Source organism: Myotis lucifugus, unplaced genomic scaffold, assembly GCF_000147115.1.
Source record: "Myotis lucifugus unplaced genomic scaffold, Myoluc2.0 scaffold_337, whole genome shotgun sequence".
Taxonomy (NCBI): Eukaryota; Metazoa; Chordata; class Mammalia; order Chiroptera; family Vespertilionidae; genus Myotis; species Myotis lucifugus.
In genome coordinates, this window is record NW_005871385.1 from 950,177 (window position 1) to 966,892 (window position 16,716).

General features: G+C 37.9%; 1 protein-coding gene across 5 annotated transcripts in view; it reads left to right on the forward strand.

The window, feature by feature from the left end:
- The window catches only part of PIP5K1B (phosphatidylinositol-4-phosphate 5-kinase type 1 beta), a 201,609-nt gene that overhangs the window by 22,462 nt on the left and 162,431 nt on the right, over positions 1-16,716 (forward strand). For all 5 annotated transcript variants that reach the window (XM_023764577.1, XM_023764578.1, XM_014466422.2 and 2 more), the window contains exons 2-3: positions 8,147-8,231; positions 12,568-12,636. In XM_023764577.1, coding sequence (XP_023620345.1) covers positions 12,568-12,636 — 69 coding nt within the window. In that variant the 5' untranslated portion in view covers positions 8,147-8,231. The remainder of the gene's footprint in view (positions 1-8,146; positions 8,232-12,567; positions 12,637-16,716) is intronic.

A 16,716-nucleotide genomic window follows, 5' to 3' on the forward strand; every position in this document is an offset into this window, starting at 1 on the left:
TCTTTCAGTTTTTTGTCAGATAACTAGGAGAGAGTGTGTGGTACGGGGAAAGAGTCAGACTATGCTCAGATCTCAACCTTGCCACCTCCAACTTGACCCCAGGCCAGCCGTGGGCAAACTACGGCCCGCGGGCCGGATCCGGCCCTTTTGAAATGAATAAAACTAAAAAAAAAAAGACCGTACCCTTTTATGTAATGATGTTTACTTTGAATTTATATTAGTTCACACAAACACTCCATCCATGCTTTTGTTCCGGCCCTCCGTCCAGTTTAAGAACCCATTGTGGCCCTCGAGTCAAAAAGTTTGCCCACCCCTGCCCCAGGCAGATTATCCCAAGGCAGAGCCTCACCCCTACACTTAATGAAGAGGCTACAGTAGACCCTCGCTACTCTGTAGTGATCTATTTAAGCTCTCTGAAAATCCCCAGTCACAAAAATAAAAATGTTTGCACCAGCTCCTAACCTACCTCCCAATCCACATTTCCTTTGAGACTCATGTTTCTCATGTATATCATTTAGCTCATATCTGCTTTTCCACTTTCATTACCGTCTTATATCTCATTCTACGGCTCATCGTTGGCCTGTTGGTCCTCAGAGCCATTCCTTACTCTTCTTCTGTTCTGTATCGCAGGGCAGTCACCCCTTATAGGATGCATTTCTCAGGCTCCTGTGTCAGAAGGAAGCCATGGGGTAGAGGGGGTGAGGGAGAATCCAGGTGTTGTCCCCACTCTCTCTGTCTTGGGTGGTGTCTCCAACAGTGACTGTCTTCTCCATGCCTCCAAACATACCCCTCCTTCTGTAGTCTTAACTTCCGCCAGTCAACCCTCTCCAAGATGTTCTGGACCCAAGAGATACCTTCAGCTTTTTCTTTCTTTCTCAATTACAGTGGACATTCAATATTATTTTATCAGCCCCTCCTCTTGGTGTGCCTCTAGATAGTGGCTTCCTGCTGATGTTAACCTCTGCATTGCGTCACCATCTCTTGCTTAGCTTTTCAGCTCACCCGTCACTTTTATAACTAATTCCATGTATTAAGTTCCCTCTAACACACCCAGAATGGTATCTGTTATCCCCACTGGACCCTGACACCTCTTTTGAAGTGACAAAACATCTTTATTGCCTTTACTGGTCAGAGTAGCTTAGATGATCCCACGCCTGTGAAGCATGCTGAAAATACTAATTTCCCAAGACCCACCATGCAGAGGTGGTGATTTAGTTGTTTTTGGTGCATGGCCCAGCATTGGTATAGAAAACAGCAAAGCCAGGCTGGGTGCTGGGGGATCCCCTCTGTTCACTTGCCAACTAAGGGCTTCACTTCTACAAACTAGCCTCACAGCAAGAGCCTTGGCAAAATTTAAAATGTCTACATCCCATGGATACTATAGGACAGTCCATTATAAGTGTCAAAACAGCACAAGCTAAAATGGAACAATGTCAAGGGATCACTTGCAGAATTAAATGAGATCATGTATTTGATAGCATCTCACACATAGTTGTTACTTAATAAATGATAGTATCTCCCCTTCCCTCAAATTTAATGAAAGCATAGAAATGTAGAAAGTTAGGAAATACTGTTCATTATTTCTTTCTGAAGCTAACAGAATCCAGATACTAAATACCAGAAAGAATAGATAAGCAATAAAACATTTTAAAAAATTCCTTTCTTGGCATATATTAATGTTAGCTGAGCTGGTGTCTCAACAGTCTAACCTTATGACACCGTAAGTTGGCTCTCTTTAATGTTAAAAATAATTTAAGAAAATAAGTTCATACTGGGAGTCTCGTGTTAGGTTACATAGAAATACATTTCCCAAGGAGACCTGAGTCTTATGGTTATGCCCTTACTTGGCCACTAGGATTTCTGCATTCCAGGCACTTGCCAGAGACTATAACTCTCAGTGTTCTCCCACCCAACTCTTATCAAAAGTTGGTTATGAGAAAAAATATTCATGAAAGACTGCCTGAAGGCTATGAATTCTATCTAGATTGCCTAAATATTATTTGTGGCTTAAGTCAACTCATCAGATCTCTATGCAATAACTTCTTTTCAGTTTCCCTTTACAGGGCAGTATTAATGGAAAAAAAGACATATATCCTTATGGAATTTTTTAACTGTTAAAAGGGAATTTTTTTCATAGGTTTCTAGACAGAGAAAACCAGTACGTTACCAATGCAGGAACATCAGACTAGCTTGAAACTACTCATCTGTAAGCTAAGAAGCAAAAAGACAGCAATACCATATTAATAGAGAGATACAAGGAAAGGACTATGAGCTAAGAATCCTGTACTGGCCAAGAGATCTAGTTATATATGAGAAAAAAAAAGAAAGACATTGTACTAACATTGCACATGGACATGGAGTGACTCAGAGTGGACCACCCATGTGCTGGACCATCCATGTTCTAAGAAAACTATTGAGAAGTGTTCCAACCAAATGAAAATTGATTCAGAACAAAAGTGTCAGGGTAGGGGAAGATGAAGAGCCAAAGAAACAATGATGAGCAAAGAACCTTATAAAACTTATGGTCAAATGGTGGTAATGTGACTGTGAACTATAAATTGTTCATTAAGATTTCTTGAAACAGCAGAGTCATGTCAACTCAGAGGAGCTATTTCGAAGTTTGGAGAGGAGCAGCCAGTGAGAGTAAAAATATTTTAATTATTTTCTCTTGTGAACAAGAAGAGCGAATAGATGGCAGGGGTTGGGCTCCCTGGACGCAAGCACTGGGATAGATTTTTGAGTGCAAATGTTTATTAGGGGTTAGCACCTATATTTTGAGTTGACTGTGTCCCCAAAATGATATGTTGAAGTCCTAATCCCCCACCTATGAAACATGACTTTATTTGGAAATAGTCTTTGTAGATGTAATCAAGTTAGGATGAGGTCATTAAGGTGGGTCCTAATCTCATATGACTGATGTCCTTATACGAAAAGGAGAAAGTCATTTGAAGACAGACACACCAGGAGAACTTAGTGTGACAACAGAAACAAAGATAGGAGTAACATCGCCACAAGCGAAGGAATGCCACCAACAGAAGCTAGAAAGAGGCAAAGAAGGATTCTATGCAGAGGTTGAGGAGGAACATGGTTTTGGACTTCCAGCCCCAGAACTGTGAGGAAGTAACTTTCATTTTTTTAAGCCACAGAGTTTGGAGGCTAATGAGCTTAAACCTGTGAAAGGAGGAGGCAGGAAGCATGGCTGGGCAAGCAGAGGGAGAAGGCAAACTCTGTGCGGGACCCACACATCTGGGGCCAGCTTGGTGGGGAGCTGCCCCATCATACAGTCACAGCATGTGGGCTGCCCCAGGGAGGCTGCGACCTGGGTGAGGTGGCTCTCAGCAGAGGCAGACCCTGAAGGAGCTGAGAGCTGGAGGTGTCTGCGGGCCTTGTCCTCAGCAGTGAGCACCCTCCCCTCCTGGAAGGGCGATCTGGGTGGCGAGTCCTCCTGTCTACGGCTGTAAGCCGAGGGGAAAATGTCTGGGTTGTGGGATGGCAGTCATTTTATTTAATATAGAAAATATAGTTTTTTTAATGATTCAAAAACAGATAACGGAGCAAGTATTTTAGAATACAATTTTTTTCATTACTAGGAAGAAAATAGAATTATAAATTGATTAATCCAGTAAAAAAAAGGAATGAATAAAAATAAATGCAGTAACAATAAATGTCATTATTTAATAGTAAACATATTATAGAAGCAAACCAAATACAATCTTATCATAATAGGTGTGAATTTGTTGAAGTGCCCTTTAAAATGACAAAGACTTTTAGATTGGCAGTAATAAAACAAAAATCCAGTTTTAAGGTATTTGTAAGGAACACAGCTAAAGCAAAATGACAGCTGAACAGTTGATGATAAAGAAATGGATATGCCAAGCATATACAAATAAAAGGAAAGCAAAAGTGAGGATATTAGCATCAACTAAATGGAACCCAAGACCGAAGTTATTAAATGAGAAAAGATACTTCTAAGGATAAAGAGTGCAATTCATAAGGAGACTATTATATGCTTACCCTTAATTACGTAAATTTTAGGCATAGTTATGTAAGTTTTAAGGCAAAAACCAAAAAGTAGAAATACAGGAGCTTAGGATAAAACCATAAATATATTAGAGAATTTTAATGTATTCTTCCATAATTTAACAAAGTATACAATGATATAGAGTGGTAATAATATTGTTTTTGTACCCGATAAATAGAAAATGTACATTTTCCCCCTTATATCAATGGAACATTTATAAAAAGTCTATTTTTATGGTCATAGGAAAAAACTTAATGAATTTGGGGAGGAAAAAATTGTTTTATTCATTTTATTTTGTGATCCCAGTGGTAAAACAAGAAATGAACAATGAAAGGATAATAATTAAACTGTAAATATTTGAAATTATGAAACTCTTTTTTAGATGATTTCTTGATCAAATTAGAGATCAAATCCAAAATGACAGGTTATCTGGACGTTGATCAAACAGAACATTTCACATAAAAATTTATAGGGAAACTAGAGGCCCGGTGCACAAAATTCATGCACTAATATGGTCCCTGGGCCTGGCCGGCAATCAGGGCTGATCTGTGGGGCAACCGACGGGGTGATTGGGGGCTCCCCACTCACACCCGCCTTGGCTGGCCTGGTGCCGCCCGCTCGCTGGCCCTGCCCCCCGCTGCCACCTCTTCAGGTTGCCTCCCTCTATGGGGCAACCTGCAGGGCGATGGGGGGAGGGGGGGGCAGGGCCTGCTGGCACCTGCCTTGGCCAGCCCTATCCCCTGCCACCGCCACTGCAGGTCGCCTCCCTCTGGGGCATGCAGGCTGGGGGCAGCTCCTCTGTTGAGCGTCTGCCCCCTGGTGGTCAGTGCGCGTCAAGCAACCGGTCAGTCTGCCAGTTCCGCCGTTCAGTTGATTTGCATATTAGGCTTTTATTATATAGGATGGTTAATTTAATATAGTCAGACGTACTTTCTAACTTAAATGCTTTGGGTACTATATTTTTGAAAGAATGACAAAGAAACTAAGAATTGCATCTAAAAATTTACAAAATAAGCCAAAAGAAAGAAGATAATATTGACAGTAAAAGCTAAATTAATGGAAATGGCCACAAAACAAATAAAGAAAATCTGACTTCCATTAAAAATATATACATTATATACACAACATTAAGAATATGTATATACAATGCATATAATACAAATATAAATAATACACACACACACACACACACAAACACATCAGAAATAATGGAAATTACATTACTTAGATCCCAAAAGGATTAAAAGAATTCAGTAAGAAAATGTTATGCACAACTTTATGTAACACAACAAGTTTTAAAATTTAAAGAAAATTGATTGTTTTCTATAAAATGAGTAAATTACTAAAATTCAATCCAAAGAGAGGTTATAAATTCCAATAAATTATTAACTGTAAAAAAAATCTGGGTGCATATAAAAAGAGAAAGCCTTCCAACTTTATGAAAAGCACTAATTCCTAATACCAAAGCCTGATGAAGATGATACAACAATCATTTAATTTCAATCATGAAAATGCCCTTTTTAAAATGGTAGCAAATTAAATCCTAGTTAGTGTTTATTCTAGAAATACAAGGATGATTTTGCATTATGAAATCTGAGTGTTACATATTGACACAACAGAATAAAGAACATTGTATGATTATTATATCAACTGATGCAGAAAACGCATTTGATATAATTTAACAGACATCCCTAATAAATATGAAGGTAAATTAGGATGTAGCAGAAAGAACCTACTCTGCTACCAAGCAAACAAAAGCATCATGTTGGATGGTGACTCCTGCAGGATTATGTTATAGATGCCTGGTACTATTGCTGTTACTCAGCATTGTTTGAGAAGGTGAGGGAATGCAATAAGAAAAGACATAGGAATAAGCTGTATAAATATTGCAGGTGATGTGATTGAGATTCTAGTTAAAATCTTTTAATACCCGGTAAGTGGGCTTGGTAACAGGACTGGGAAGAAAATAGCTGGAGCACAATTATTCTTCTTTCTTTGAGTTAATAACTGGTTAAAAAGGAAAATAGAGAAGTCCCTATTTAAAAGAGTGACAAACTAAAATATTTGGGAATGAATTTAATAAGACAAATCCAAAAAGTCAGATGGTAGTAAAAGTTTATATACATATATATACATATCATATATATATATATATATATATATATATATATATATATATGATATGTATATATATAATCTTTTGAGTTTTGAATGAGAAAACTCAAAATTCCAAAAAGATCAATTATAAATTAGTATATAAATTTAATATAACTCCAGTCAGAATCCCATCTTGGAAGGGGTACAGATTGTCAGATCAATCAATATGATTTTAAAGTCCATCTAAAAATATAAATGTGAAAAGTTACTAAACTCAGAAGAGTTTACTATCAAAGTATACTATCATATTACAGTATGATATTAGCTCAGGAATCAATGAGCAAATCTTTGGGACAGAGTAAAGAGTCCAGAAATAGATTGAAGTATCTAGGAAAAGGTGATATATGTTAAAAGTGGCATGCCTTTCTAGTAAGGAAGAGATAGATTATAAGGAAAAATGATGTTGGGGCAATTAGTTGCCTACCTGGGAGACAATGAGGTTAGGTTCCATTTGGAGTAAAGATCTAATGTTTAAAATGGAAAATATAGGAAAATACATGTATGACATCGGGCTGGGGGGAACTGTCCCAGGAAGATAGTAAATCCACAATCCATATGGGAAAATTTAGCATATTTGACTATGTAAATATTAAAAATGTCTACATGACAAGACAACATAAATAAAGCCAAAAGATTAACAGTAGCTTACAGTTTATATGGCAGAGTTGGTGTTTAATATACCGGGACATCGTGCAAATTGATTGTAAAAGGGAAAAAGATAAACAGCACAGTAGAAAATATGCGAAGGGCGTGCACTGGAAACCTAAACTACCAGGAAACCTGTGAAAAGGATCAGCCCCGTTAGCAACAAGGGAATGAAAATTAAAACAACTGAGAAGCCATGATCTGCCCCTGAGGTTGGCAAACATTTAAAGGTGGCAGCCATCCAGTGCCAATACTGTGTCAATAAGCAGGTACTCTCCCCGCACCATTGAACTGATTGCTTCAGCCTTTTTACGGAGAGGAATGTAGCCGTGGACCTTCAGGTAGTTAATGTGTTTATCAAGTTGGATCCAACTTCCAGGACTTTTTCCCACAGAAATGAAAGTACTAGAACTTTAAAGATATTTGCATATGGCTGTTTGTTCCTGCTCTGGTTATGGTACCAAACCTGGAGACAGTCTGAATGTTCATCAGGAGGAAGTGGTTGATTGAATGATGGTATATCCATCTTGTGGAATATGTTACAGTTATTTAAAAATGAGACAGACACATAGATTTGAAAAAAAGATTCAAACATATTGGTAAGAATAAGAAGAAAGAAGTGTGTGTGTGTGTGTGTGTGTGTGTGTGTGTACAAGCATAGGGAAGTTTTTGATAGGAATATACAACAAACTGTTAATATAGGTTATCGCGGAGTGGGCAAATACAAGTGGGTCTTTACCATTCTTACTTTATACATCTCTGTGTTTTAAAATCGGTTGCCATGAGTATGTTATCTCCTGTACAAAAACATTATTATACCAAGGAATGTTTGTTGAACTGTTGTTGGAGGTTGTGTCATCTAAATAACACTCATGAAAATCACAGTTGATGTAGCACAGGGGTAATATTGAAAACTTGTTCACACTTCACATAGGGTCTCCTATGGAAAGACCCCTGGAGAAATTTCTGCTCTAGCCTCAGTTCTCCCACACCTGTGGTTCACTTGAGCAACTGGTTTGCCTTTATCTTGCAGTCATTGGGCATTTAGGTAACTGATCATTTCCTCATTTGCTGTGACCACTAGGAATCTCAGCGTGAAACTGGAGACTGTACTGAGTCACACGGCTTACGTTCTATGCATAGCTCAAACAGCTGGCTTCATCTGGTTCTCCCCACCTTTGTTTTCCCCTCACACACATTCCTTCCTTTAATTTAAACTTTTCTTATTGCATTGTATGTATCCCAGTAGCCACCTGTTGTCCTTTTGGAGGGGTGAGGTGGAGATATGAAAAAAGTAATGACCAGTGATTTCTATTTTAACAGGAACCTGGGAAGGAAAACAGTCTCAACAATGAACAAGCTGCCCATCACCACCAACAACAGATGACTTGCCATTTCACTTACTAAGGTAAGGAAATATAGTCTCCATTTTTAATTCATTCCAACTGCCTCGTTATAGAGCCCCTACCTCTTTTATTTTATACTTATTTACAAATATTCTAAACCATATATCTAGTTCATGACCTTTAACTTCGACATTATCAAATTTAAAATAAGCAGCAAGCAAATGGCAACAGGAAATTTTGTGAACATCAGTATGCCTAAAGGGGCAGAACCCAGATGCGGTCTCTGCTATTAACTATTGTGTGTGGTTAAATTTTTTAATAGCATTAGTATTTTCCTTATTATTAAATGTGGCAGTGCTCAGTGCAGAATATGTGGACAGAGAACAGACTGACAGTTGTCAGAAGGGAGAGGGTAGGGGGCTGATGGAAGAGGTGAGGGATTAAGCAAGGAAAATAAAACTCATAGACAACAGTATGCTTATTACCAGAGGGAAATGGCAATGGGGGGAGGTGGAAGAGGGTAAGGGGGGAATAAACGGTGATGGAAAGAGACATAACTTGGGGTGGTGAACACACAGTACAATATACAGATGATGTATTATAGAATTGTACCCCTTAAGCTCTATAATTTTATGAACCAATGTAACCCCAATAAACTCAATTTATAAAAAATAAATATACCATCTATAAAATGAAAACCCAAAGCATTCATAATCACATCATCTGGAGATAATCACCAGTATTTCTATGAATTTTTCTCCTTCCTTTTATGTATACACAGAGATATATATGATTATAATGTTTTTGAAAACAATGTTTTTAATCCATACTTACCTTGACTTCCATAATTATAAGCGATGCACTTAACTGGTGCAGGAACATAGCAAGTCTAAGAACAAAGAGTGATTAACACTGTAACCATTTTAATAGCCACTTGCAGTTACCGGGACATCCTAAGCATCTCGTTTGTCTCTCCAACACGGTTGTCCTGGTTCATAGGTTTGTGTGACCTTCGTTAAGCATCACTCCACAGAAAAAAAAACCTTTGAATCCAGGTGACATTTCATGACCTCCCTTTATTCTTATCATCTGTTTTGTGCTGCTGAATGTAAATTGTTTTTTAAAAAAACACAAGTTGAACTACTTCTCTCCTCTGCTTCCCTACTGTCCAGTCAGGGTGATTTACAAAAGAATAAAACAGACCTTCTCATCATCTGTCCTCCATTCATGCCAATTAGTCAGCTCTTCATTATGGTTGTTTTTTCAAGAGTTCCTCTTGAATTTTTTTGGTTTTAAAAGCTGCAAAGTCTTAGCAGTGAAGTTACTGAAATGGCATTCTTTTTTTTTCATCTTTATTGTTGAAAGTATTACCTATGTCCCCTTTTCCCTACTGACCCTTTCTAGCGGCGCCCCCCGCCTCCAGTCCACCCCCCTTTGCCTCCCCCTTCCCATCCCAGGCCTTCACCACACTATTGTCTGTGTCCATGGGTTATGCATATATGAATAAAGGTTCTTCCGTTGATCTCTTCCCACCCACCCCTGCCTTCCCTCTAAGATTCCACAGTCTATTCTGAAATTGCATTCTTCAAGGAAGCGTCCTATTAAATAGTTGAAGGTTAGAGAAAAATCCTACCCTTCTTTATTATCATTACCACAAACTAAATTGGAAACACAAATACACCCTCATATAGAAATGAGCTAAAGATTTGTATAGGCAATTCACTCGCAAAATATAAAGAAAGAAATGAATATGATCAAAAATGTTCATCCTTACAATTAATCATATAAATGCAAAATAAGATGGATATTTTTGCCCAAAGTTAAATTGGCAGTGTTTTGTTTGATTTTAAATGAAAATACCTGATGCTGGTAGAGATATAAAGTAGATATGGTATTTTACCCAGCAGTCATTGTTCTGGGAATCTGTGGCCGCTCTAAGTAGACATGCTGTTGGTATAAAAACAGAGTACAGTTTAATTTTTAATAGAAATATAGGATGCATCCCAAATGTCTATTAATAAATATTGAAATATGATAACATTTTATAATATTGTTATTCAGACATTTGAAATTATTTCTAATTAATATTTAGTGATACAATGGTAAGTGAAAAGGGCAAATACAAAATTGTATATAATATATGATTCCAGTTTTGTTAAAAAAAAACAACACACATTTGGAAAAGATCAAATGGTGAAATAACCAAATATTAACAATTATTATTTCTGGGTAGTTGGATTAAAGGTGATAGTTTTGTTTTCTCCTTTATATTTTTTCAAGTAAAATACATGTTTTGCTTTTCTTAACGATAAACACAAATATTACCTTTAAAATTTGTAAATGATTGAAAAATAATGAATAATCATATTTGATTAAAATAATCAAGGAGCCCTTCTCATATTTTTTTGAAACTTAATTTAATTCCAAATTAATTTGCAGATAGGTTGAGAGTAGTTATGCCAGAAAATGAAAATGTGGCACATTCAGTAACAGTTTACATTTTAAAAAATGGTTTAAATCCTACATGGAGATTATTCCTACTGACATAACTGTAGCCTAAAAAGTCTTTTTCATTTATGGAGAACATTATAAGGGGTTAATATTGCCATTTAGTCCTAATGAGGCCATACACTGGCATCTTTCAAGGTGTCCTGCGCACAATGTGATTGATGGTGTCTGACTCCTCAGTAATGTCATCACCTTCTCTCAAGGGGTCAGCTCTCCTCCCAAGTACAAAACACTCAGGCCAATGGAATCATGTGTGCCTACATTGATCTAATGGCATCTTCTTGTCTTCCTTATCGATTGATTTATTCACTTATTCTATACAAATTTATTAAGCACCTACTAGGTGCCAGGTAAAGTTTGAAGTACATTAGTGAAGAAAACAGATTCAAATTCCTATTTGGGAAGTTTAAATTCTTCAGGAGACAAATACATGTTTAAACATCTGATATCTCCCAAAGGGAAAAAAAAGATATATTTAAAAGCATTGGAAGATACCAAAAAGATAGTTAATAGTTTTGAGTATGAAAAATGTAAAACTTCTCTGTCATAATTATAAAACAAATTTAAAGACAGCAGCATGTAAAATATTAATGATGTGCTTGCAAACAGATTAATACTCTTAACACATAAAAATCAACAAGGAAATAAAAATCAACAATTAAAACACTAATACCCTTACTAGATAAATGGACAAAACAATAGAAAACTCAAAGGAAGAAATGCAAAGAGCTAAAAAAAGAAAAAAGATATGCAAACAATGTTAACCTTCTTTAACAATTTTAAAGATGCAGATTAAAATTAGGAGATGCTTTCTTAACCTGTCAAATTAGAAAAGGTAATTAAAATGATAATAGTGATTACTAAACATGTAATGAAACCAGTTCCCACTCACTGCTACCAGCATAAATGGGTATATCTTCTTAGAAATAAATTTAGCATTATGTAGTAAGAATTTTCAATTTAAAAATATATATTATTATTGATTTCAGATAAGAAGAAAGAGAGAGAGAGAGAGAGAGAGAGAAACATTAATGATAAGAGAGAACCGTTGATCAGCCTCCTACATGCCCCCCCACAGGGGATCTAGTCCACAACCTCCTAGTTCATAGGTTGACTCTCAACCACTGAGCCACACCAGCTGAGCAAGAACTTTCAGTTTTTTAATGGCCTAGTATTTCTAGAAATCTAGTCTAAGAAAACATTGAAGTTGAACAAAGACAGAAACATAAAATAATTATTTGCACAGGCAAAATCCTTGGACCGCATCAGCTATCCTTTAATAACACACAATTGTGTTTGCACAGTGATATTTTGCAACTAGAAAAAAAATTATTCTTACAATGAGATTTTTATAATCAAATGGGAAAATGCTTATCACATAAATGTTCAGTGAAAAATGCTGGGTAAGATGGTATTATAATATATTCAGTATGCAAATGAATGGAACAAGAGGTGGCAGCAAATATGCCATAATGGTGCAGTTGCCTAAGGGTAGTAGAATTGAGTCATTTTGTCTTCTGATTCTTACTTTTTGGTACTTTCCAGATATTTGTACGGGAAGCATCTATAACCAGAAGGAAAAAAATTTAAAGGCTTTGTAGAAAGAAACTTTATGGGTTGGACTTCCATAGCATCTTTCCTATGGAGTAAAGTATGCCACTAAAATGATTTAGAAGTAAAGATTTATTTTGGAAAGATTGGGGACCACTGATTTTTCTTCCTTTTTCTTTTTTTAGTATTCTGAGAAATCTCTTCCTTTCTTGGAGATAGCAGCAATAAACAACAAAAATGTACTTAACCAAAATAGATCCTCTCAGTTAGCAATATTATTGGCATATTGTATCTGAGAGTACAGCTGTAAATTCAAATAGGGACTCTTTTCTCTTGCAGATGTCGTCGGCTGGGGACAGTGGAGATGCAGCACCTGGCAAACAAAACGAAGAAAAGACCTATAAAAAGGTGAGCGAGTGTTTGATTTTCTTGCCTCAGTTCAGAAAGAATGTTAATATCGTTAACAGGTTCTTGTATGTAAGTTACTTCCTTCGCTTCTTATTGCTGCTATAACAAGTGCCATACACTTGGTGGCTTAGAGAGCACAAATGTATTCTCTCCCAGTTCTGTCGGAGTCTGACTTCGGGGCTGCTTTCCTTTCTGGGGGCCCTAGGGGCTGAACCCCTGTTCTTGTCTCTTCCAGCTTTTCTAGGCGGCCTGCATTCCCTGTGTCATGACTCACTTCCAACTTCAAAGCCAGCGAAGGCTGGTCTTTCCCAGGCTGTATTACCCTCACACTTTAAAGAGCCCTTGTGATTACACTGAGCCCTCCTGGCTAATCTGGGATCATCCCTTTATTTTAAAGTCAGGTGATTATCGACCTTAATTTCTTCTGCACCCGTGACTCCTTGTTGCCATGTTACATAACATATTCAAAGTCCCAAGGGTTAGGACACGAACATTTTTGTGGGCCATTTTTCTGCCCACCAGTGACTATGAAATAGAACACTGACAGAAGGTAGTCCTTTGAAGACCCTTCTTATTCCTAAGAAGAAGGCCCTTATGGGTGCACAGTGTTCTGTGTTCGGGTGAATCCTTTAATTGACTCACTACTTTCCATCAAAATGTTCAACATTTTCTACCTCTGTATTTGAAAAAATATTTTTAAAGATGAAATTCTCTCCCACCTCTTTCCAAGCCTCTCAGATTTTGTGTTTGCAGCTCATGCCACAAAATCTCCTTCCAGACTTCCCAGGGTACATGACCTTACTACTCTTTCACTTTGCTAACCCTTGGCTCCTAGCAACCAAGCTAATATCCAGAAACATCACTGGGTAGTCTATGTCCCCAAGCACCACTACTCCTGATTTTAAATTGACTGTGCATTTTAGCTTTTTAAAAGTCCTTGTCCTCCTTTCCCCTTGGGAGTAGGAAGCTTATGTATCGAAGGGTTATTATATCTTAACTTTCCCTTTTACATTTCACTCTGTAACGGATAGCTAGCGAGAAGTTTTGTCATAAACTACACGAGCCATTTGATCTGTCCATATGTTCAGGTCATGAAACTAACAGGAACCGGTTGTGTTTCCTGTTCCATTTTCATGTAGGAAAATATGCCCTTTTTCCTGGTATATCTTGTCTTCTGACTTTTCTGCTCAGCCAAACCTAGAAATATAAACAGGGAGGTTGCCATCCTAAGCGATGTTATGCTTGGGGAAGAGTAGGGTGAAGATCCAAGCACTCAGACGTCATAATATGTGTTATAAAATGTGTGCCTCTGGCCTAAGCCAACAATACACTATTTATTTTTAGACACCGTTGGAAAACCAGATCCTATCTCCTTTACTCAAGACTTCTTGTAAACTCAGTCAAGCATGAGACCAACACAGTGGAGGCCAATGGCCAGCCTGTCATTGCTTCCCATCAGTTTCAGGCAGTTGTCTCAGCATCAAATGCACTACGATTCTTGACTGATTCTGACTTTCGGGAGCTCTTTAGTGATGCAAAAGTAATAGAATGTGGCCGTGCCATCCTAGAGTTTGCTAAGCATACCCTGCCCGAGAATTTAGTAAAGTAAGTTTTTAATCATACTAGAGGTATGATTCTATGATGAGTGTCTCTAAAGGATATTTGACTTGGCAATGTTGGGAAGGTTATGAAACTAAAAACCAGACCCTAAGAGAGCAAGTAATTCCAATAAGTAAGAGAAGATGCAGGAAATTTAAGAAGACCAAAGAACCCAATGATTTTTTTTTTAATGTGTGATGGCATAGGGATGCTTTTGATGGTTTCTAATTTTAAAAGGAATATAAACAATGGAGGAGAAGGTATGCAGTCTCTGTATAAGAAAAGCACCAAAAAGATAGCACAGCACAGCTGGTGTGGCTCTGTGGTTGAGCATGGACCTATGAACCAGGAGGTCACAGTTCGATTCCTGGTCAGGGCACATACCCAAGTTGTGGGCTTGATCCCCAGTAGGGTGCATGCAGGATCAATGATTCTCTCTCATCATTGATGTTTCTATCTCTGTCTCCCTCTCCCTTCCTCTCTGAAATCAATAAAAATATATTTTTAAAAAATACAACACAGTGCCTAGGACTTGAGTCCTCAATAAACATGGTGCTGATATGCACAGCAAGAAGGGATCATGTAGAGAAAGTGTTCCTTTACTGGCTGGTAAAAGCCCAGCTGAATTATTCAGTTTAACTCTTCTCAGTTAAGCAAAAAGATCCTGAAACTGGTGGTGTTCATGTGAGGGTAGAAGAGGGGATAATAGAGTCACATTAACTATAGCAAATATGTTTGTCCCTAGGCCCAGGTGAGCCATTTCCTAGATGAAAGAACTTGAAGCTAGAATAGGGAAACCACTGAGTGTGAGCTTTGAGAAATCAGAAGAAAGGAAAAATTGTCCAAAGACAGGAGATAAGCAAATATCAACCCTATTTTCTGAATGAGGAAAAGGTACATTCTGGAAACCAGATGTGAGATTGCTCCTCAACATAAATTGAGCAAGAATTAGTAAACATGTAGTTTATGTACATTCAGAAAAGAAACACGTCTTCCACAAACCTGCAGAACTTCATAAAGATATAGTTTATGTCAAATGAACTACATTTGCTATTATGAGCAAGTCATTAAATTAATTGCTGATAAGGAGAATGCTCAGGTTTTATGAATCTTGATTTAAAGGTGCCTGGAAGAACCTTATGGCATCCTTTCAGACAAGGTAGAGAAATATGGGTTAGATATTATGATTAGTGTGCTATACCTGATTGGACTAATGTTCCCAAAGAATGGCGGCTTTGCTCCCTATTTTTTAAAATATTTTTTATTGATTTCAGAGAGGAAGGGAGAGGAAGAGAGAGATAGAAACATCAATGATGAAAGAGAATCATTGATCAGCTGCTTCCTGCATGCCCCCTACTGGGGGTCGAGCCTGCAACCTGGGTATGTGCCCTTGACCAGAATCAAACCCAGGACCTTTCAGTCCACAGGCCAATGCTCTCTCCACTGAGCCAAACCAGCTAGGGCGATTTGCTCCCTATTGACTTACCCTCTACCAGCAGGATGCATGAGTTGACCCTATGTAGCTTAACATTTTTCACCCATGACCGTAATAAAAGCATAAAAGCTGTGACAAAAAATGGGAATGAGAACTAATGGACTAGATGAGTGTCATCAAGGCCACCAACCATTTTATTAACTGTTGTCCCTTTTACAAATACCTTAAAGTTAAAATTGTCCCCCAGTCCTGACTATGGGGTTTGCACCTTTTTAATAAGAAGCTTTGATGACCCAATCAGGTTTTTGCCTGTGACTGAAGCCGATCTATAGGCCCCAGGTTAAGAACTGTCCCCTACTGACCTCATTGACTATGCTCAGCATTGAGAAGGATATCAAAGGAGTTTATAAGGAACTTACAGTCGATGGAGAAGGGAAGACATGAAAACAATTTTAGAACACAGGAGTCTATGACAAAAAGTCCGAAAGAGGAGAAATCGGTGTGGGTTAGAGTTAATGAGCAGTCTTAGGCTTTCTGAATCAATCCCCAGATTTATTGGGCAGCTGCCAGCAGTACTCAGCATCATGAGTGCTATGGTTTCCACGTGTTTCTAGGGAACTCAGTGTTCCTGGAACAATGTCATGCACTCTGAGTCTCAAATGTTTGCATGTGATTCCTAAGGCTGGCTGCTGCTTGTTCTTCCAGGTGTCCACGTTTCTCATCCATTATCAGGAAGAATAGCTGAAGTCAGTAGGTGAAGTTAATGTCTCCAGGTAATGGCTAAAATGATAATTTTTATTTTAGCTGCTTAAAACAAACATGCTGTCCATTAAGACAGACATTAAAGGCTGCCTAGCTGTGTTTACAGAGGGTAGTTATTTCCATTCTCGGTTCTTTTATTGAGTGTCTTTCCTAAGAGTTGTAAACACAAAAGCCTACAGGGCCAGGCAGGTAGTAAGGGAGTGGATTAACCAGGAGGAAAGTGGCAAACAGGAAAATATACGCCTGTAAAGGGGGCAGGTGGCACTCAGCTCCAGCTAATAGAG